Source organism: Thrips palmi, unplaced genomic scaffold (genome assembly GCF_012932325.1).
Source record: "Thrips palmi isolate BJ-2018 unplaced genomic scaffold, TpBJ-2018v1 HiC_scaffold_19, whole genome shotgun sequence".
NCBI classification, from domain to species: Eukaryota; Metazoa; Arthropoda; class Insecta; order Thysanoptera; family Thripidae; genus Thrips; species Thrips palmi.
In genome coordinates this window covers 1,798,310-1,820,238 of record NW_023144628.1, presented here as the reverse complement: position 1 = coordinate 1,820,238, position 21,929 = coordinate 1,798,310, and the positions used below count along the sequence as shown (strand labels likewise).

Here is a 21,929-nt window from a genome sequence, read left to right as displayed (position 1 = left end):
AACATAGGCATGACCACCAACCTTTCAAGAAGAATCGATTCTGCTTGTTTCAGACAAATAGAAAATGTAATCCATTTTAAAACTATTTGGAAATTCAAATTTAAATTGATTTTGTAATTCAACACCTTTGAGTTAAAACCAGGTCTAATGTTTTTTTCTTAGCGCTTCAATGAAAAGTTTTTATGTTGCCTACTTGTCTGAGAAAACAACCTAGCAGCGCGGCGGCAAAGTTATGAAGTGGAACGCATGCGTAACCGCCTGGCACTCGTATCATTCAATAGCGTGTTTCAAAAGGGTTTTCGAAAGGTTCCACATTCGGACGCACCGGAGGTTGGGGTGGGGGGCCCTCACTCTTACTGGCTAGCTCAAATCAAGAAAGGAGCCAGGGACAGCAGTGATGGCGCAAGATGGAATATGACGGGACTAGGACTGGTGACTGAGTTCTACCGTGTACTACAGGGTCGCCAGATGGGACTATTGTTATGGTCGGCTTTTTTAATCTAGTGGATCTACAGTTCCGATTATGCGCCTAGAAGTCTTTCGATCACTACCGGTCACTATGGAAGTTGCAAGGTGACCTAGCGCAGAAGGTAAAAAGGCACACTTCTTTTTTTTCCCAAGCTAGCAATGGCCATTTTTGAACACCGCTTCTCGCATGTCCGTGGAATCAGGGAAAGAAATAAGGAGACTAGTTTTTTTCAAAGCTGTTGTTCAAAATATATTTATGTCACTTCTAGAATACACAGACTTTTACAGCAAGACATTGACAGAGCCTCAAAATGAAATCCAATAGTCCTTCAAAGGGACTAAAAGCACTGCAAAGATAAAATAAAATGTCATTATGGAAAAATGCCTTGCAAGCTGTTTTCAAAATACGGGTAATTATGAACTTTTTAAGATCATTTACTCTTAACATTGTTCCAAGAATTATGAATGGGAGTATAATTTGTGGATTTATCAGTTTTCTTTGAGTAACATATAAAATATTAACAGTTGAGCATTTTGCACAAGAGGCATAAAAATTGTCTCTGCTTCTGACCTTTGAACCTTATGCTGTACACAATGTTTATCTTATCACGCATCAACAAATCAACAAAATTTAAAAAAGGACTGTACAACATAAAAATTATAATAGGGAAAATGACTAGCATTATGTTACAGAAGGGCACATATAGACAACAGAGATATTCAGTTCATGAGTACACTTTATGTTGGAGGGTGGAAAAAACAACTTTACAACACCAAAATAATTATTCCTGAAAACTTAGGTGTTTTCTTAAAAAAGAAGATAGAAAAATTTTAACACCACTCCTTGCTAAAATGGCAAGTATCATCATTCACTTATTAAAATGTTCACAATATTTTCAACATTTATTTGGTGAACTTGCTTAAAAAGTGATGATTACAGGCAATGATGAAAAGTTGGTCATTTTTTGATTTTCTCAAAGCATAGCGTCATTTAGAACTTGAATCACAGAACACACAGATTCATGAAAGCTTAAGTATACTATGTATGGCTGATCCCGAGATGTGCAAACAGAAGATATCCATGGCATAAAAACACTTTCATTAAAGCAGTCTCCATATACTGAAAATTTAGCTACACGTGACTGGTACATGTCCACAATTTGATTTCATTATTGATACAAACTGTTTGCACATCTCCTCTGGTACATGCATATACGTACATTCACACAATCACACACAAAGCACAAAATCCAAGTTTCACCAAGGAATGCAGAGAATTGTCACAATAAGTTAATTTAAATATGGTCCCATATTCTACAAGAGTCCTTAGATTAATTAAATACACCTAATCTAAGTCAAATTAAGTAAAAATCACATGACAACAAAAGTTCACTAATTATGACTTTGCGCCCTGAACTTGCAGTTTGCGGATCCGCGACTGGACAGACTCACACTTGACCTCGCTGAACCGGGCGTATCTGCCGCCGGGCTTCACTTCCCGAATTTCCCTAATGACCACCAGGTTGCCGTTCTTCTCGCGCATCAGCTCCAGCCCGCAGCGCTTGCCCTTGTTCATGGCCGTCTGCATCAGGGCCAGCTTGTTCAGGATGGGCTTGTTGTGCACCGACATGGCCGTGGGCCTCGGCCTCGGCCTCGCGTCCCCCGCGGTCTGGCCCTGGCCGTCGAAGCCCTGCGCCTTGTCCTCGGGCTCGGTGGCGAAGCGGGACAGCGCGCGGGCGAACGAACCGTTGCACTCCCTGGGGAACAGCCTGGCGGGCCGCGGGCCCAGGGTGCCCAGCGCGCCCAGGGAGCCGAGGGAGCCGAGCTGGCCAGCTGGCCCTGGCGCTCCCACACGTTGTAGCTGAGGCGCGTGGCGGACGCGGGGCCCAGCCCCAGCCCCAGCCGGTAGCCCATGGCCACGTCCCAGGGGTACGCCTCGTCGTGGTCCAGGGAGATGATGCTGGAGCGGTCGCTGGACGAGTCCACGGACAGCTCGCTGACCGTGTCGCTGCTCGAGTCGCTGATGGACGTGTCCGAGTACACGGACGAGCCGGTGGAGCCGTTGATGGAGGGCGGCGGTGACATGGACGACAGGGGGAGGTGCGACAGCGCGCCCAGGTCGTCGGCGTCCACATCCTCCAGGACAAACACCTTCCGGTACTTGAAAATGGCCTCCTTGTCCTTGGCGAGCAAGTCCCTGGCGAGCACGTCCGACCTCAGGTCGACGGAAGAGGTGGCCAGCCCGACGAGTCCCGGTGTGAACGCCGAGGTGGCCGTCGACGTCGCCTGCCCGCTGGGCGCCTCCACGCTCACGCTCCGCACGGGCATCGTCTGCATGGCGGTGGCGCGCGCCGCAGTGCGACTTGGCGTCCTGGTGGGCGTCCTGGGAGGCGAGGCGACGGGGGAGGGGACTTCGGCGTCGCCGGTCACGGACAGCCTCTTGGCGATGCTCTCCATGTTGCGCAGGAACGTGTTGCGGCGCACGGCGCTGATGCCGCTGCGTGGCGTCGACTGCGCCGACGGCAGCCGGTCCAGCGCGTCCAGCGCGTCCAGGCTGTCGGCCGATGCCAAGCGCCGCGACGCCGGCGTCGACACCAGCGCGTGTGCCGACTGCGACCTGCAAGGACCTTCCCTCGTCCGCCGCGAGTCCAAGCTGTCCTTCGCCGTGGCGGGTATCCGCCGCGAGGGCGCCGTCGGCGACCCGGGCGGGGTGGTGGTGGTGGTGGTGGTCTTGGCGGCGGTGGGCGGCGGCGTGGTGGGCAGGGGTGGCGGTGAGGAGGGACACGCCACGCTGTGCCTCCGGACGGGCGGCGTGCTCGGGGTGCTCGGCGTCGTCGTGGTGCTCGGTGCCAGGACCAGGTCCACGCGGCCCTGCCCGGCGAACCAGTGATGCTGTAGGCACTCGCTGGCACTCAGTCTGTGCCTGCAACAAGAAAACAAACGTGCGTCACTTCACGCAGCCCCGCGCGACACCTCTACGCAGGCCTGGACGGGCCTGGACGGCCGGACACTCACTTAGGATCCTTGACAATCAGCTTGCGCATCAGGTCTTTGGCGTTGTCGCTAACATCCTCGAACAGATCGTCTGGGAAGTCCAGACGGCACTGCGAGATGTTGCAGAAGGTCTCCTGCTTCGTCTCGCCGCCGAACGGCGAGCACCCGGTGAGGAGCACGTACAGGAGCACCCCGACGGACCTGCGGCAGAAACGTGAACGTGACGAGGCCGTGACGGCCGCGGCCGAGGGCAAAGGCCGCGCATGGCGGCATGTCCAACTCACCACATGTCCGTGGCCAGGCTGATGGGCTCGTAGTTGAGCACCTCGGGGGCTGTAGGGACAGAAAGAACACACGGTGGGCTCAGACCAACGCTCGACCATTGCTCGGGGTGATGGTGTACTCACAACTCTCAAGTAAACTCGGCGCCGTACTCACCCACGTAGTCGGGGGTGCCCAAGATCTCCCGCACGTCGGCGCCTTCGCTGAGGTACCGTGAGATGCCGAAGTCACACAGCTTGACGTCGCAGTCGGGGAAGTCGCCGGTCAGCACCAGGTTCTGCGGCTGCGGACAGAGGACAGTGGAGAGGACAGTGTTTGCAGCGCTACCGCCGCCGATTTCCGTATGCCGGTTTCGCCCCCTCCCCCTGCACGCATCCTTGCTGCAATTTTAGGTAAGTCGTCAACGTCCGAGGGGAATAAACTCATCGGGCCGTGCCATCTGTCGCCGAGGGCCGTCCTGGGGAACACGGGCCACTCGCGACTCTGCCCCCTCCAAGACCCCCCTTCCCCTGGCCCGACGGTCCCCGGCACGCGGCGGCCAGACCGCGGGGAGGGTGCACCCGGCCCGGCAGCACAACATCAATATTGCAATCATGCGTTTCGGGGGTCCGCGCGAGCGCGCGCGCGTGTGTGTGCGTGCGTGCAGGAAACATAAAATCAACCATTGACCCAAATCCGAGTGCGCCGCTGCGCTGCGGGCGAGGCGCGCTGCGTAGCGCTGCGCGGGCACGTGGTCTGGCGGTCCGCGCGGCGAATGACCCGCCGCCCGATTCAGGTTCACAAGAGTCGTTTCGTCGCTCTGTCTCTCTCGCACTCATGGGGCTCTCCGTAAGGGTGCGAGAGAGACAGAGCGACAAACTTCTTCTGAATCGCTCTGCAGGAACGATCCGGAACGACCAGGAACGACGCGGCGGCCGGTTGGACCGGGGTTCGCGCGTGTGGCCCAGTGTGGCCCTGCCCTCCACAGCGGTCCTACTCCAGCCTCTGTCTGCTACTTTCGGCCGCAACGCAAACACGCGTCGCGGCGCCGAGGGGAGGAAGAGGAACGAGGGTCAATAATAATCGGGAGCGCAGCGTGAAATTTCAACCCGCACCATAAACAGCAGCGCGGCGCGGCGCGGCGGAATGATTCCGGACGACGCTTCCGACACTCTCGCGCGCACGCGGCGGCCCGCAAGGGTGCGAGAGGGACGGAGAGAATTAGTGCGACAAAGCATGGCTCCCACTGCGCGGCGAGGAAAACCCCCTCGCCTTCACGCACCCCATCGCCACCCTCCCGGCCTCGGCGACACTCATTGCTTTTGGCCATTATTCATAGCGAGATGGCTCGGCTGCCGCCGCAATCGTGTCCAAGCCACACGCCCCCTCCAAAAAAAAACCCACAAAACACTACAAACAACGATGACCCAAGAAGCCGCGAGGGTGGGAAATGAGACAGAAGCACAATCTTAGAGCGGGCCGCGGGACACCGCACAGCACCACGACTTTGCTTCCTTTGCATTGCAGAGAAACCCAAAGGGGTGTCTTTTGGTGTCGTCTGGCACACGCTCGCCCTCATCCCCATGGACCGCGTGACCCCGACCACCCCCACCCCACCCCACCCCACCCCGCCACGCACACACGCGCACATAAATTGTTTGCGTTAATCTAGAGTCAACACAGTAGCGCGACGCCGAGCGGGGCCGTGCGGGGCTGGCCCTTCCCTCCCCGTCGCAAATCAAACTCCGCCATCAAGCGGGCGTCGCTTCGGCGTCGCTCTCATCAGCGGCGTCGCGACGCTCCCCCCCCCCCCCCCCCCCCCCCACACACACACACACTGCGAGTGCCTGGGAGAGGACCCTCGGCTCGCGCAGAAAATCACTGCGAGCGCCGCTCCAAAAATAATAAATAAAAAAATGAGTAAAAGAACTGGAGAAAATGGAGAGAAAGGGTACAAGTGGTACCTTGAGGTCCAGGTGCGCCACGTTGATGTCGTGCAGGTAGATGAGGCCGTGCAGGATCTGGCGCATGAGGCGCGCCACCTCGCGCTCCTCTGGCACCTCGTCGCGGTCCAGCACCATCTGGAGCTCGCCGCCCGCAGCCCTGGCGGAACAACAAACATCAAAGTGTGAAACAGCGAAACACTTTTCGACGACATTCCGATCCCCGGCCGGCCGGCCGGCAGCCCGAGCCGGACGGACGGAAGGACGGACGGACGGGCCGATTTGCCTGTCGCGTATTTCAGGTTCGCCCCCTCAACGAAGCTCCTAACTCACACAGTCACCTCGCAGTGCAAAGGCGGCCACCGCAGATATCCGCACGTGTATGTGTGTCCGCGCTCTGCGTGTGCGTGTGTGTGTGAGCGCTCACCTGAGCGGCTTGCCGGTGGGCGTCTTTGCTCGCTTAGGCCCCTCAATAGCCTCTAATTGTGAAGCCGGTGACGTCACCGCCAAGTGGCGCAGGCAGGCCGCGCAGGCCTCGCTCGCAGGCATTCAGATCCAGTCTGCAGACGGCCGGCTGGAGTGCCAGCAGTGCTAGCCTGGCTGGTGAATGTGCCCCCAAGACGGACGACCGGCCAAAGAATCTTAAATTTACTCTGGAAAAAAATGACGGCTGCCGCGGCGGGACTGCCAAACTGGAGAATCCGTCGCGGCTCGGTGCGCCTGCCAATGGCGGCGTAGGCAACCCGACTGGCACCGCTTCAAACGGCTCCAGGTGGCGAAGCTACTCGACCGACTTACTGCAGGCCCGCGGGCCCGCGACCTCGAAACTTAAGAGAAAGCTTTTTTTTTCGAACATTTAATTTTATTCCGTTGTTTTTTATTCTCTAGGCCTAGGCGCACTGCTAAGACGGATTGCGGCGGGCTTTACTGCCGCGCTGCGTTGCCTCCCTCACGCACGCGGCAATAAACTTACATTGTTTTGCTTGACATTGTGACCCACTTGCGCGGGGCTTGCGTGGATAGGAAGACTTGACTTCGCGGATGCAAAGCAGGCAGCGTCGCGAGCGCTGCCGCCGCCGGGGCCGTCGGATCCTAGGACCCACCCTTAGTTCTAGGACTCTGGTACACTGCGCCCGCCCGGGCCTGTCTGTCTGACTGTTTCCGCACAGCGGTTCTTCGCTCTGTCTCTATCGCACGCATTGGGCATCCCGTAGGGGTGCGAGAGAGACAGAGCGCCGCGAAACGCCCTCTGGTGGTAAATACTAGCTCGCTGGACCTTCGCATCCACGCGGCCACGAGGACGACGACGGCCAGCGGGGAGGGGTGGAGGGGGGGGGGGGCTCGCCGCGGGCCGGCCACGACTGGCCAGCGTCCCGCCGGCGAATGGCTCAGCCATCCACCGTCAACAAAAGGCAGAATCAAATTCGCCAGGGCGGGCAGCGGGGCCGACGGCCAGGGCCGTAAGAGTAACGTCGTCATAAAAAGAGCAACAAGGTAGGCCAGGGCGCGCCGCGCCGCGCCGCCCATCAAGCTTATTCGGCTCAGAGAATTAAGACGCGTGGCCGAAGATCGATCCAAGGCTGGTTCCTTTTTAATGTCCCGCCATTCCACGCGCGTGTGTGTGCGTGTAAGTGTGTCGGGCTCGCATTACCGGTCGAGTGGGAGTCCCGCTAAGCCGCACCACGGTACCACGGTGGCGCACCGAGGGGAGGCCTACCGCCGTGGTCGAACCAAGGGCGGATCCAGAGACGGGTTAAGGGGGGAGGGAATGTCGCGAAACTTGCCAAAGTTGCCAAGTGCGAGCACCATGCAGAGCAGAGGTCGTACTTACAGCTCGAGCAGCAGCACCATGTCGCCGGGGGACTCGAAGACGCGGTGCAGGCGCACGATGCGGGGGCAGCCCCGACACGCGTCCAGCACGGCCACCTCGTGGAGGATCTCGGCGCGGAGGTCGGCGGAGCGGCGTCGCTTGCGCACCACCTTGGCGGCGAACTGCTGGCCCGTCGACCGGCACCGGCACCGCCGCACCGTCGCGTACTTGCCCCTGGAAGGAAAGAGAGGAAGAACAAGTTTAGCGTGAGTCTTATTTTTGCAGTGCGCTGTGTGCAGTCAGGCTGCAGCAGCCGCCAGCCGCTCGCGGGCGGGGCGGGGCGGGGCCACGGCGGGGCGCAAACTCCACAGTAATGTCTCCTATTCATTGTGACAAAGCGCGCACGGCAAGTCGAGGCACTGGATCATGTTTCCTCGCCGTCAGGCCCCAGCCAGGGCCCGGCCCCAGCAGGCCCAGCTTCAACAGAGATAAGTGAAGGCGATTGCCGCAATCGCGGTGCATTTAACTCCCAAATGAGACTTCCTCCTGCGGACCCGGCGGACGGCCAGGCCCGCCAGGCCCGCCCCCCACGGTGGCGAGGGCCTAATTACGCCGGCAAAAAAAGAAAATTCCGCCGCCGCGGCCGGGAATCGAAGCCGGGCAGACGCCGCACCGAGTCGAGCGAATACACAACAATCGCGACTTCGCCCAGCCGGCCCAGCCCCAGCCCGGCCGGCCAGGGCGGCCGGGTTACGGCGGCCGATATGGCGAGTTGTGGGCCAATGCCACTGGCTCATTCCGAACGGTGGCTCTTCGCTCGGCGGCTCGGCCTCCCTCGCACTCACGGGGCGGGGGCCCGCACTGTAAGTCAGCCTGCTGACCACCGCCACTACCGCACTCGCGGCAGTACCGCCACGGCCACGTCGCGCACGAAAATTACACGCCCCGCCGCGGCGAGCCAGCCAGCCAGTCCTGCGCCGCCCTACGGCCACTGCATTGTCGGACAGGAAATGAGGTCAAAGTACCCGAAGGCCCGAAGCAACTAATCCTCGCCTAACGCCCGGCCGCCTCATCGTCCGCTATCCTTTTATCCACCGCGATCCGACGCGCCTTTTGCCGTCCTGGCACGCCACGCCACGGCGCGGCACGGCACCGTCTTCATCATTTCTCAAACTGTCGTCCGCACGGAACGACGGCAGGGGCAGGGCGCGGCGCGGCACACCGTACAGGCCCTGCCCCGCCCTGCCCCGCCGAACAACGCCGCATTCGCGCCAATCAATCCCCCCTGGATCCGCCACCGCCGGCCCACTCTTGCCCAACGCGTGGAGCGCGTACGGCCCTTATTTACACACACACACACACACACACACACACACACACACACCAGGCAACAGGTCAGGCGGCGCGCGTGAATATGAGCGGGAGAATCAGTACCGCGTCCACGTCCTGCCGGAGGAGGAGGAGGAGGAGGGGGGGGGGGGGGGGGCGCTAAACTGCGCTGCCGTTGCGATGACTGTGACAAAGTAAAGGGGGATTGATGAAATCAGTTTCCTTTGGGCCTTTTGGCCAGTCAGGCACCGGCAGGCCGGCCGACCGGGCACTGAGAGGAGGACGCCCCGCCCCGCCCCCCCCCCGCCCCGCCCCGCCCCGCCCCGCCCCGCCCGCCCCGCCCGCTGCAAGGGCCCGGCAGCACCACTACACGCAGCTTCCGTTGCGTCACCACGTAATAGGCGGCCCCCGGGCTTATTGGGCTGGGCAATGAATTCGGGCCTTAGCAGGGCACAGCCCGGCACAGCTCGGCCACTGCACTTGTCCGGCCAACAGCGAGGTCAGCGGTTCGAGTCCCGGCGGCGGCGGCGGCGCGCGTCCCGTCCCGCGTTTCGAAACAATGCGTGCCTTTTATTTTACGATGAGACCGGCTGGGCCGACGGGAGCGCAGGGGCTAATGTCCGGAGCCGTGTGTCAACACACGCGGGGCTCGAGTAACTGCGGGGCTGCAGTATTTTTTATATTTTTTTAGAGCGCTGCGCCGCGCGTTACAAACCGCGGACGCCGTCTCCTCCCGCACGGCGAGTCTCAGCGTCGCACTGCCGCACTGCGCGGCAAGAACAGGGCATTGCGTCAGAAATGGCCGGCCTGGCGACTGGAGACTGTGTGGCCCACACTGCAGTTACCCCTTTCCGATGTGCCGTGGCGGCGTGGCGGCGTGAGCCATGTGCCACCGACAGTGGCGGAACGACGGCAGAGGCCAGGCGACGCGACACGCGCGGCGAGCAGGCTTCCTGTTCCAACGGCTTCCTTGCACAACGCGTGCAACCCGCCGCCGCAGTTGCCGTTTTCTTGTTCCTGTTTTTCTGTTTCCAGTGTCATTCAGTCATTGGGGCGCGATGATGCCAGCGAGTGCCAGCCAGCGAGCGCTACCCGGTCAGCCCGGCAGCGCACAGTGGGCCAGAAGACCGGTGGAGGCGGACAAAACTCGACACACGTTTTGAGCTTTAGAGTCGCTAAAGGGGCCTCGAACCGAACGTGTGACCCCACCAATGGATTCCTCCTTCAGAGAGCAATCCATGGGTGGGGTCACACGTTCGATTCGAGGCCTGTTTAGCGACTCTGGAGCTCAAAACGCGTCTACAGTTTTGTCCGCCTCCACCGGTCTTCTGGCCCACTGTGCAGCGCTGGCCAGCCAGGCCAGCCAGGCTTCCGCGGCACACCGCCAGCCCTGGCACCGGACCGGGCACCGGGCACGCCGGTATCAAAGTGACCCATCAGTCCCTGAGGAAGCAGAGTGACCACTACTGGACAGCGCAGCAGCGCGCTTGGCTCGGCTGGTACCGCGGCGGCGGCCTGGACGAGCAGGAGGGGGATGAGGAGGAGGCCCAGGGCCCAGGTCGCCACCTTCCGGGGCCGTCGCCGTCGTGCCCGCGCCCAGGGTGTTATTACCGTGACCGCGTGTGGTGGCCGCTAGCCGCGGCTTGGCGTCCGGGACTGCGGGACTCGGGTCAGCGGTTCGATAACGAGCCTCTTGCGTTGCCCGCCGCGGCCCGCCGGCCGAGCCAAGCAAGCCGTGCACACAAAAACGCCACCAAAATTGAACATTTCCTCGAGCGGCCCGAGGGAGCCAACCAACCAGCAGCCAGCCCGCTGCACGTTGCACAACTGTAACGACATCCACGACGGCGGTGTGGCGATGTGGCCAGCCGGCCCGGCGACTCCAGGAGTCTTGACTCGGCGGCGAGCGCCAAGCGGCGCCAAGCGGCCAGGCGGAAGGGAAGGACCAACAGATAGCCCAAAGAACGTCTCACGTGGAAAAAGAGGCGGGAAAAAAAAGAGCGCGACGGCTGCTGCACTGCCATCTGGCGGCGTCGTGCAGCCTGCAGCGATTCCGCACACCGCGGCGGTGCTCTGTCTCTCTCGCACTCACGGGGCGCTCGGCAAGTCCGGCATGGGTGCGAGAGAGACGGGGCCGCATGCAAAGGCGCGGTCGTGCCGGCGGATTTTGAAACGCGCGCCACAGTCTATCAAGATTGGAAGCGGCTGGCCGACGGACAGGTGGACATCTCCGGGGTGGGGCGATGATGGATCGGCAAGCCTCGCGCCGGGCCCTTCCTTGTTAGGCCCCAGCGCCCCAGCAATCCCTGTTCCCACCCACGCCGCCAGGACGCCGCCAGGAAGCTTTTGCACAGTGGGCCAGGAGATTGGTGGAGGCGGCCAAAACTCTAGACGCGTTTTGAGCTCCAGAGTCGCGAAATGAGACTTGAACCGAACGAGTGACCGCACCAATGGATTGCTCTCCGAACGAGGAATCACACATAAAGTTCGAGTTCTGTTAAGCGACTCTGGAGCTGAAAACGCGTCTAGAATTTTGGCTGCCTCCACCGGTCTCCTGGCCCACTGTGCGCTGCCCACCGCTGCCAGAGGCCCTGGCTGCAGGCGCTTGTCCGCAGGGCCTGCGGGCTCGCGTCGTCGGAAGTGGCACGGCGGCGGGCCCACACTGCCACAGCCTCCGGCTGCCTCCAGCGCCAGGCCCGCTGGAGCACTGGCTGGACGGAGGACGCCTGGACATTCCAGTGGCGCCGCGGGCTGCAGCACGGCAGCATAGGACTCGTGACCCGTGCCGGCCGTGCCGGCCATGTAGGTCTGACTGGCCTGGCTGGCCTGGCTGCGTGGTGGACAGTGGACAATCCGCTGGACACGACGTCCCATAGGGGAACAACGAACAACGTACAGTACCACGCACGGCACCCCGGCCAGTGGGTCACCGCGGCCTGCCGGGCCGTGCCACACAAGACTAGTACTTAAATTTTTAAAATTGAATTTTAGTTTATCCCTTCTTAGAAATCTCCAACCGTTTACGAAATAAAACTCCAAAAAATTGTTATAAGTTTGTACGGCGTGCATCGTGCCTCCCCTTCCCCCTCCCCGTGTCCGGGATTCCGGGATGAAACATCTAGCACCGGGATTGGCGGCGGGGCGGCCCCAACCCTACACTACAAGTGAGGCCGAGCCAAGGCAGGCCGAGGCAAGCCGCCAGCCGCTGGCAGTACTTTTCGAGATGTACAGCAGGTAAGTGCTTTCCCTGCGCGCCGCGCGCCCACCGCGGCGACACCGCCATCCATCTCTCTCTCTCTCTCTCTCTCTCTCTCTCTCTCTCTTTTTCCCCCTCTCTCGGGGGGGCGGGCGGGGGGGGCGGGCGGGGTGGGTGGGCGAGGCGGGGCGAGCCAATATGAGGTGACCGGGCCTGGGAACGCCTCGAGGCGCCGCGTCCAGTGCGTCCCGGCCTACATAGCGCGCGTCCGCGGGGCGTCGCCCCGCCCCGCCCCGCCCCGCCCCGCCCCGCCCCCCTCCCGTGACCTTTTCGGCGCCGCAATAACTTTATCAGTTTGCAAATGCGGCGATGGACGCGCGGCCCGCATCGCCATGCCGCCATGGACGCCGGCCGCGCCAAACGGGACGTTTATACGCACCTGGAGGGTCGTCGCGGGGACCGAGAGAATGTTGGAGCCACCTGAGCGGGGCACGCAGCCCCCAATAGCAAGTGTGTGTGAGTGTGAGTGAGTGAGTGAGAGAGACGGACAGGATAGATACCTTCCATCTCCTCTCTCTCTCTCTCTCTCTCTCTCTCTCTCTCTCTCTCTCTCTCTCTTCTCGATAGCGCCAAGCTTGTTGCGGATTCCCTTTCCACCCAGTCACGAGCGCAGCGGCGCGGCCGAAAGGCGATACCTCGCGACCCACCCGACCGAGAGTGCGAGTGCGTGTGTGTGTGTGTGTGAGTGTGTGTGTGAGTGCGCCTTGTGTGTGCATGTGTGTCGGTGCGCGCCGGGCTGTAGTGGTAATGGTAATGCGCGCCGGGTTGGATGCAGGCCCGCGGCGCACGGCTGTGTGGCGGGTCTGCCTGTCTGGCTCGCAAGGCGCTCCGTGCCGCCCGCACCGCGGCAGCGCTTTGTCGTCGTCTCTCTCGCTCACCCGCAGGCCCGCAACACGCCCGATGAGTGCGAGGGAGACAGAGCGACGAAAGCAGCACTCGGCTGCCATGCCGTGTCGCGTGGGACCGCGCCGAAACTGCCATTCCGTTCCGATGGCAAGACACGCTGGCTTCGTTTCGGTCCTGTGTCAAAACGGACAGGCCAGGAGGAACAGCCAGAGAGAGAGAGAGAGAAAAAAAAGAAGAGAGAGAGAGAGAGAGAGAGAGAGAGAGAGAGAGGGAGAAAAGGAGAGAGGAGAGAGGGGAGAGAGAGAGAGAGAGAGAGAGAAAGAAGGAGGGAGGAGGAGAGAGAGAGGGGGAGAGAGAGGGGAGAGAGGGAGGGGGAGAGAGAGAGAGAGAGAGAGAGAGAGAGAAGAGAGAGAACCCAAAACCCGTCTCGGTTTTAAGGGCAGTCCCCGCGGCTGTCAGGGGAATCCACCGCGGTAAATCATGGGCATGGGCGGCATTTGTTGCAACTTCTCATAGTCGCGTGATCACACTCACACACACTCACACACACACAAACGCGTCGGCACGTGAGGCGCCGCCCGCCCAGCCACCAATGCCCCGCTTCCCCTTGGTGTCGATTACAGGACAGTCGGTCCATACCGCGAGCACCCAAGAAAATAAATTTGAGAAAACAAAACTTTCGTTTTTAAGCTTGATTTTGGACCAGGCGCCTCGTCGTGGCGCGAGACAAGACTGCGTTTCTTCTTCCCATTTCCTTAACTTGAAATTCTCGGAAATTCTTCTGCTTCGGCCCGCTGTTTGTTTGTTCCGTCCCATTCATCCCGCTTGCCCGTTCTCGGCCTGTGCGTGCTCCGTGCTGTGTGTGTGTGCGTGTGTGTGTGTGCGCGCACCGGTTCGTCGGGAGCCTCGGGAGCGCACGTATACGCACCGCGCGTGTAAGTCACACCGCCAAACCCACGAGCCAAAAGCGATGCGAGTTCCGCCGTCAATTTCGGGGGGCCAACAGGTGCCGCCGATGGAAAGTGAGTGAGCGTGTGTGTGAGGGCGGCAAGGGCAAGAGAAAAGGGGGAGGGGTGAGAAAGGGAAATCTTTTCGGCGGGAAGGGCACCAGGCCGCGCCGCCGGCCCGTGAAGGGCCCCGTGAAGGGCCCCGTCGGCGGCGGCACGTTTTCGCCATAAGCAGGCGTCGCGGGGCCCTCGGCGGGGCCCTCGGCGGGGCCCTCGGCGGGGCCCTCGACGGGGCCCTTGGCTCTTCACGGGGCGGCGAGGGATTTAGAGGCGGTGGAACACTTGGGATTATCGGGGCAATGCGGCACTGCGGCACTGCAGCACGGCGGCGAAGACGGCAGGGCGCAGGGAGGGAGTTGTGTCCCCGCCGTCACGGGCCCCTGATGGCCGGCACGTGTCGCACACACACACACACACACACACACACACACACACGCTCACACACAGGGGGCCGCACCTAGCGCACGGCCGTGCCAAAGGGCAGCGCCTGGCAGCGCGTGTCCCTGGGTCTCTGGGTCGAGCTCGCGATCCCCGGCTGGCCCGTGGGCAGCGCGGGCCGTGCACTATAAAATAAAAGTGTGGCCACCGCAGTGGTGCCACCCATGCGGCACGCGGCGCTGCCGTCCTGGCGTCCTGGCGGCCGTCGAATTGGGGCGTACATCACCGGCATGGCGGACCCGCCCGGCAAGCGCTCACCGCCAAAAAACAACAACAACAACACGAGAGGAGAGAGAAAAGGAGGGAAAAGCGGCGCTCCGGTTTCGCAGCTCGCAGTTGGCACCGCTGAAATGCGGCGCCGCGACGCCGCGACACGCCAATCAGGGGACGTGTGACTTCTTTCTCCTCCTCCTCCTCCTCCTTGGCGGGGCCGCCGGCAGCGCCGTCGCGGTGCTGCCGCAGTCCGCCTTAATCGGCCAGCCGGCCAGCCCCGCACGCTGACATTACAGCCGAGTGGAACGGAGTGCGTATCTGTCTGGCGGTGTCTGGCGGGCACGGTGACCCACATCGAGGAGCGCGGCGCGGCGCGGCAGCTGTATTACAGTGGCAATGAATCATCTCCCAGCCTCAATGGACGCCGTACTGCCGTACTGCCGTACGCACCAAAGCAGCAGGCAGCACGGACTGTACCCGCGGGCCGCGCCGGGCCGGGCGGCAGGGCGGGGGCGTAGTACGCCTTGCGGTACCACTCGGCGTGCGCGGCCAATCGCCCGCCGGGCCGGTCAAACGCACACACGCACACACACACGCACACACATCCGCCGACGCAGACTTTGTTTCCCGATTTGTGGGTCTAGGGGACTCTGCGGCGCTCTGCGGCGCTCTGCGGGCTGCAGCCGAGGGCCCAGGGGCGTGTCCGCGTCCCTTGGGGGGCGCGCCGCCGTGCCGCCGCGCCGCCCCCCGCCGCCTCTTCTCCGCGGCCAGCCGGCGCCGAGACGCGACGCGCCGGTCGAGGTCATGCAGTGCCAGCCAGCCAGCCTGCTGCAGCGCCAGGCACACCACAAAGCGCCGGGCGGGGCGGGGCGGGGCGGCGGCGAGCGTGTCGCAAGTCGCGGGGCGGGGCCGCGGGGCCGGCCTGCCGCCGGTAGCACGGCGTGGCCTGGCCTGGCGTGGCGCGGCCACTTAGGGGCTTTTTGTTTGGCGCTCGCGCCATCGCCCGCGCGGCCCATTTTGCCCGCATAAGTCGGCGTGGCGCCGCGCATCACCCGCATGTCCTCGACGACCTCGCCACACCTGCCGAGACGAACGCACCGCCGCCACCGCCGCCAAAGCCACGCCGAGCGACACAATCAGAACGCAGCACAAAAAGCACTCATACAAGGCCGCGCGCCAGCAGCCCGCGGCGCCAGATTTGAAACGCGCACTGCCAATAATTAGCACACACGACGAGCCGTATCGCCGGAGCGGCGAGGGGCAGTGGAGCAGCGTCGTGCAAATAGCGCCGCGTGGAGCACTCCCAGCGCCGATAAGGCGGACACACACACACACACACACACACACACACACACACACACACACGAGTGGCACACTTAGCGACGCGCCAAAAGCACTATTCGCACGCCGGATTAGTCATCCCCTAATCTCTCGCGCCTCGCCTCGCCGCCACGCTCTCTGCAGGGGGGCGCGCGGCGCGTTGCATGCGTTGCGACGTACTGGACGACGTACTCTACGAAGTACTCCCCGATGGAGGAGCGGGCGGCGCCCCCAAGGCGAACTGCACCGTGATGCACACTGACACAACACTGCTAGACACACTCACACTCACACACACTCACACGCACACACACACACTTGCCGGGCGGCCGTCAGCGCGCAGGGAGATTGACGGACTGGTGCACCGCGTGTAATGCGCCTGCACTGCATGCGGTGCATCGCATGCGCTCTCCGCGGCGCCCCGCACTGCCTTCTCGATGCACTGCCATGCACACTGCAGCCTTGCGCCTCCCCTAAAAAGCCCGCAGCGCGGACGCGCGGCTTTCGTTCCAACATCGCGCCGAGAAACATTAATCACTGATTGGACCCCGAGGACCCCCTCCGCGTCACAAGCCACGGCATTCCGGCGGGAATGTTTCCAGCAGACCTGTTGTTGTTGTTGTTGTTTGTTTGTCCGCGGCGCCGCGCTATCACTGCACCCCTTATCACCGCGGCGCGCGTGCAAGTGCTGCCGACCGCGGTGCACCGCAGCGCACAGATTGTCAAACTGTGCCGCGGCACCTCGCGGCACCCAGCTCGTGCCGGAAGCAAGCGGCAGCCGTGCGCGCCCCGCGGCCCCGTCGGGATGAAGCCTTATGTCACTCAGGACCCGGAGTGCGGGGCGTCGACGGCGTCGACGGCGTCGTCGAACGGCCCCAAGGACAAGAAGAAGGGCCTGCCCGCTTTGTCTCGGCGGCTTGCGCAGCCCTTCTTGCCTTTTGCGGTGACGGACGGACAGACAGACAGACAGACAGACAGACGGACGGACGGACAGACGGACAGACGGACACTGTGAGTCCGGTGAGTCACGGCCTGGTAGACTCTGATGCTGGCGCCCGGCCCTGGCGGGTGTCGAACCCGGACCGACCCGGCCGGCAACCTGCCCGATTCCATATTCCACGCGCTCGCTCCTCTTGTTCCTCTTGCTCGTCTCCCGACGACAGGCAAACAGTGTGTGATATAATGGGCCGGGCCACCGCTGGGCGCCCCGCCGGCCCCGCCGGCCCCGCCTCGCATGGCGCCGCATGGCGCCGAGCAGGGCCGTCTTCCTGCCCCCGGGCCCCTCCACCCCTCCGCACCACCTCCCTGGGAGCGGCCACCTCACGGCCACCTCACGGCCACCTCACGGCCACCTCACGGCACATCGACCCGAACCAATTTAATAAGCGCGCTACAAGATAAGGGAATTCGGATCCCCTGTTCTGTTTTTCCTTCCCTGCGTTTTGCCCTCCCAGTTCCCCCCTCCCTCCCAAACCTTTCCCAGCCCCCGCCTGCTGCTGCCGAGGTCCCCGCCGACAACCAGTTCGAGACACGGCGCACCAAAGCGATGAGTCTCTGTCGCAGGTGCGTGTGCGTGCGCGTGTGTGAGTGAGAGCGTGACGCTGGGAAGGCCCCGAGCCGAGGTTTCGGCCATTTGGTTTCATCGGCGAGCGCACAGCGACACACTCTAAAGAGGATTTCGGCCAGCTCAAAAAGCAGGCCCCCGAAAACTGAAAACCGAGCGGGCATCTTAGTCACGTGGCGTTGAGTTTGTTTGCCTGGCCGGGGCCGGGGCGCTGGGGTGGCGAGTGGGTTGCACCAGGCCAGCCCTCTCCTCTCTCTCACCGAGAGCCTTCCCCTTATCGGTGACACCCCGGCCGGCCGGCCGGCCAGCGGACCTGCTGAGTAGATAGTGGTGTTACCTCACGACGTCCCCGAGGGGGGCGCAGGGCGCACGGGGCCACGCACAGGGCGCGGGGCCCAAAGCCGGCGGTCCTTTCTAATCTACAGAAAAGAAGCAAAAGCCGCTAACGAGGACGAGGGCGGAAGTCCGAGTCTCCGAGTCACACCGCCACCGACTAATTGAAGCTTAATCGCGGCGCAGTAGCGGCACTCGAAATGGTAATTGACGAAAAGCGCTGCGGTGCTTTTATTGGCGAGTTCCCGGAGGAGGGCTGATTCCGATTATCACCGCGAGGGCCTCGGCCTTCTGGAAGGCTCTCTGCCAGGCGCTCTGCCAGGCCCGGCAGTCGGGCCGTGAGAGAGTGAGAGAGACGACGGGCTGGGCCGCTGGGCCGGGCCGGCCGCCGCCATGCCGCCCGCCGCCTTCCCAGGGAATAAAATTACCATCGGCAATTGGGACGGGCGGGAATCGGACACCAAATAAAGGATGCACCGGGCCGGGCCGGGCCGGGCCAGGCCCACTGCGCGCCGCACTTGACACGGTCGCCTTGTTAGTCGCCCGGCCGGTCGGAGTCGAATCACACATTCGTCACAACAGGTGACCACGAAAGCACGGCGTCGTGCATTCAGTGTAGGGGATTTGGGGGCAGCACCGCGTTGCTCCCACAGACTCGCCGTCAAGACGCAGGCGCCGGCATGGCGGCTCGATGGCCGAGGCAAAGAGCCACACGTTGCCCCTGTAAGTAGGCAGAGAGAGGGGTCCTCTGCCCCGCCCGCCTCTGGATCCGCGACACTGTTAAGACGAGCATCACGACGCCGGACCACGACGCCCGTCCACGACGCCCCGCGGGCCGCGGGACGCGGAAGAGTCTCGGCAAGAGCGCCGCGTGAGCCTGGTCAGGACGCCCCGCCCCGCCCCGCCCCGCCGCGTGCAGCGTCCAGCCTACATCTCCCCTTGTCGGGCCATCTAGTTCTGCGTCGTGCAACTGACATGACGTGGCGGCGGACAATGGGGCCAATCTCACTGCAGCACACACTCACACACACAGACTCACTCTCACTCCCTCCTCTCTCTCTCTCTCTCTCTCTCTCTCTCTCTCTCTCTCTTTCTCTCTCTCTCTCCTCTCCTCTCCTCTCTCTCTCTCTCTTCTCTCCTCTCTCTCTCTCTCTCCTCTCTCTCTCTCTCTCTCTCTCCACACACACACACACACACACACCTGTGCGGTGCAAATTTGAAGGACCGGGTGGATGTCCAGCTGGACCGCGCGACACGTGCTCGCTGTCCACGGTGTCCACGGTCGCCCCGCAGGCCAATGGGCATTATTGTTTCTCGGGCAATTTCATCACGGCCACCTCGGGCGGGATAGCAAGCGCGTTTGTTGCCTCGCGTGTGAGTGTGTGTGTGTGTGTCGCATGCAGTGCGGACAGACGGGGTCCCCGCGGTGGGCGCCCCACAGGCCCCTATTCAGCAGGCCGCGGGGCATCGAGGCATATGGGGGGCACGTCGTGTCGCAAGGCGCCAACGACCCCGTGGGGCACTGTGGGGCCCGATGGGGCCCGCGGCACATTTTGCACTACTTCGCCAGCCCCTGGGGCGGCGGCTGCAAAAAAGAGCACTCGCACAAACACACACACACACACACACACACACACACACACACACACACACACACACACACACACACGAGCACGCGTGACTGATCAGGGAGGGCATAGCATTAACATTGTGCTGCTGTTATTGCAGTGGCACGCCGCGGACGGTGTTCTCCGCGCGCCATGCATACGCTTTCGCGTATGCAGAGTTATGGATCGGGGCTGCAGTGGCGTGCCTGCACTAGTAGTGTGCACGTCGGAATGAGCCAAAAGAAAAAGACTTGTCACAACAAAGTAAAGGAAGAGAGGCGGCGCGCGGCGCGGCAGCTCGAGCCAAAAGCTGAGGCGGCGGGCGAGCTCGCTTACAGTGACGCGGCCGACGCGGTGCTGGAGCCGCTGGAGCTGGAATGCAGGCTGGGCAAGTGGGAGTCGCTGACGGGTCAAGAACACGCCGCCGCGCCCCGCCGCGCCCCGCCGCGCCCCGCCGCGCCCCGCCGCGCCCCGCCGCGCCCCGCCGCGCCCCGCCGCGCCCCCATGGGCGCCGTGATGCAGGTCGCAGCAGGGCGGGGCGCGCGCGCGTTTTGAGGAGGCAAAACCAAAGCGGCAGATGTGGAGCCCACTAGGCTGGCCGTGTGAATAGCGGGCGAGCGACAAGCAGCACAGTGGCCCAGAAGACCGGTGGAGCGGTCAAAATTCTAGACGCGTTTTGAGCTCCAGAGTCGCTAAATGGGACATGAACCGACCGTGTGACCCCACCAATGGATTCCTCGTTCGGAGAGCAATCCATTGGTGGGGTCACACGTTCGGTTCAAGTCCTAATTAGCGACTCTGAAGCTCAAAACGCGTCTAGAATTTTGACCGCTCCACCGGTCTTCTGGCCCACTGTGCGCCGTTGGCCATCCCCGCACGCCTTTCCCCGGCAGTACGGCCCACGTCCACGACGCGTTGCTGCCACGCGCAGCGCAGCGCCTCTCTGGGAGTCTCAAAGTGTAGCATCCGTATCCGGAGACAGAGTGAGTGCACTGAGAGAAGGGGTCGGTGCCTCACGATAAAACTGTGTTTTGTGGAACCCCCCAATGGCGACAGTTACACGAGTTCAATCCTTGCAACTGTTCAGCCGATGATCACAATAAGACTGCTAAATAGTGAGAGTGACTGAACCGCCAATAATAGTCAGCATGAAAGGACTCGATTAAACTGGCTTTAGTCATGGGCTTGATCGATGGTCAGTAGTTGCGACTAAAGCGTTTAGGTGTGGCACCGAAACACTGGCGATGCGACACTCAACACGGAAGTCGCGTTGCCATCTCCCAGCGCTCCGCCATAAACTCAACAGTGCGGTAGCTCAGTGGTCTCCGCGCCTGGGGGCTGGGTAAGAAGCCGGGTTCGGGGGGTTCAACTCCCCGTAGCGCAACCAGTTTCTCCTGGCATAGTATCTTTGTATACTATTGTGCTGTCAGGAGATGGACTGTGGGACACTTGGGACCCCAGGAAAGGGAGCGAGCTATCATTTTCTCGGTGCGTCCGCACACATTCGTCAGTCCAAGAGGCCCATCAATGCCGGCCTCTCTTAGTCAGCCAGGTGGGCGAGTTGGTAGAGCGACGGACTCGTAACACGTAGGTCCGTGGTTCGAGCACTCGTTTTGAAGTCGTTTTTTCATCGGTTTACGTTTATGTGTCAGGACTAAACAGTCAATCGTCAGACCTTATCGCATTCAGTCACTGTAACAAGATTTGATTTAGTGGCAGTGGCTAAAGTAGACAGACGACATGTTAGAAAAAGAGTACATCTCACAGCTAAAGTAGTGCGACTAAACGATTTAAATGTGACCATCGAACGTTTAATTGAACCCCCAGCGACCAAACAGATTGGTTGTCACAGCTGTAAGTTTAGGTGTGGCCCCAAAACATTTCCCTCAGTGTGTGCGTGTGCAAGCCGTGCAAGCCTGCGTCTCACAGTGGGCCAGAAGACCGGCGGAGCGGCCAAAATTCGAGACGCGTTCTGAGCTCCAGAGTCGCTAAATGGGACTCGAACCGAACGTGTGACCCCACCAATGGATTGCTCTCCGAACGAGGAATCCATTGGTGGGGTCACACCGAGGGGGTAACCACTCGCGTAATACCCTGTACACAAAAACCATGTATTACGCGTAATACACGTGATCGTAATACCATTTTTGGGTCAAATGTGCCAAATTTTGGCATTTGAGGGCCGTAATACACGTGTAATACACCCGTAATACAGCGTAATACCGAGTAGTCTGTACACGATTTCTTGAAGTGTTTACCCCCTCGGGTCACACGTTCGGTTGGTGTCCCTCTTAGCGACTCTGGAGCTCAAAACGCGTCTCGAATTTTGGCCGCTCCCCCGGTCTTCTGGCCCACTGTGCGTCTGTTGTCTGCGTGTCCGTCCGCGCGTCTGCACCACCCTTGGAGCGGCCGGCCGCGCCGCGCGTGGGAGCCCCTTATGCAACGCGCGGCAGCGCAGCTGCACTGACCGGACAGGACTCGGGGCAGGGCGCGGCGCGGCGGCCCGGGCAAACCTTCGCACGGAATGAGAAATATGGACT

At 61.5% G+C, this 21,929-nt stretch overlaps 1 protein-coding gene across 1 annotated transcript in view; it reads right to left on the bottom strand.

Moving 5' to 3' along the window:
* Window positions 1-692: 692 nt before the first annotated feature.
* The window catches only part of LOC117645965 (death-associated protein kinase related-like), a 103,061-nt gene continuing 81,824 nt past the window's right edge, over window positions 693-21,929 (bottom strand). The window contains exons 2-7 of the mRNA XM_034386541.1: window positions 7,498-7,710; window positions 5,688-5,826; window positions 3,901-4,027; window positions 3,747-3,795; window positions 3,484-3,663; window positions 693-3,391 (exon numbers count right to left, since the gene is read on the bottom strand). Of these exons, the coding sequence (XP_034242432.1) occupies window positions 2,071-3,391; window positions 3,484-3,663; window positions 3,747-3,795; window positions 3,901-4,027; window positions 5,688-5,826; window positions 7,498-7,710 (2,029 nt within the window). The 3' untranslated portion in view covers window positions 693-2,070. The remainder of the gene's footprint in view (window positions 3,392-3,483; window positions 3,664-3,746; window positions 3,796-3,900; window positions 4,028-5,687; window positions 5,827-7,497; window positions 7,711-21,929) is intronic.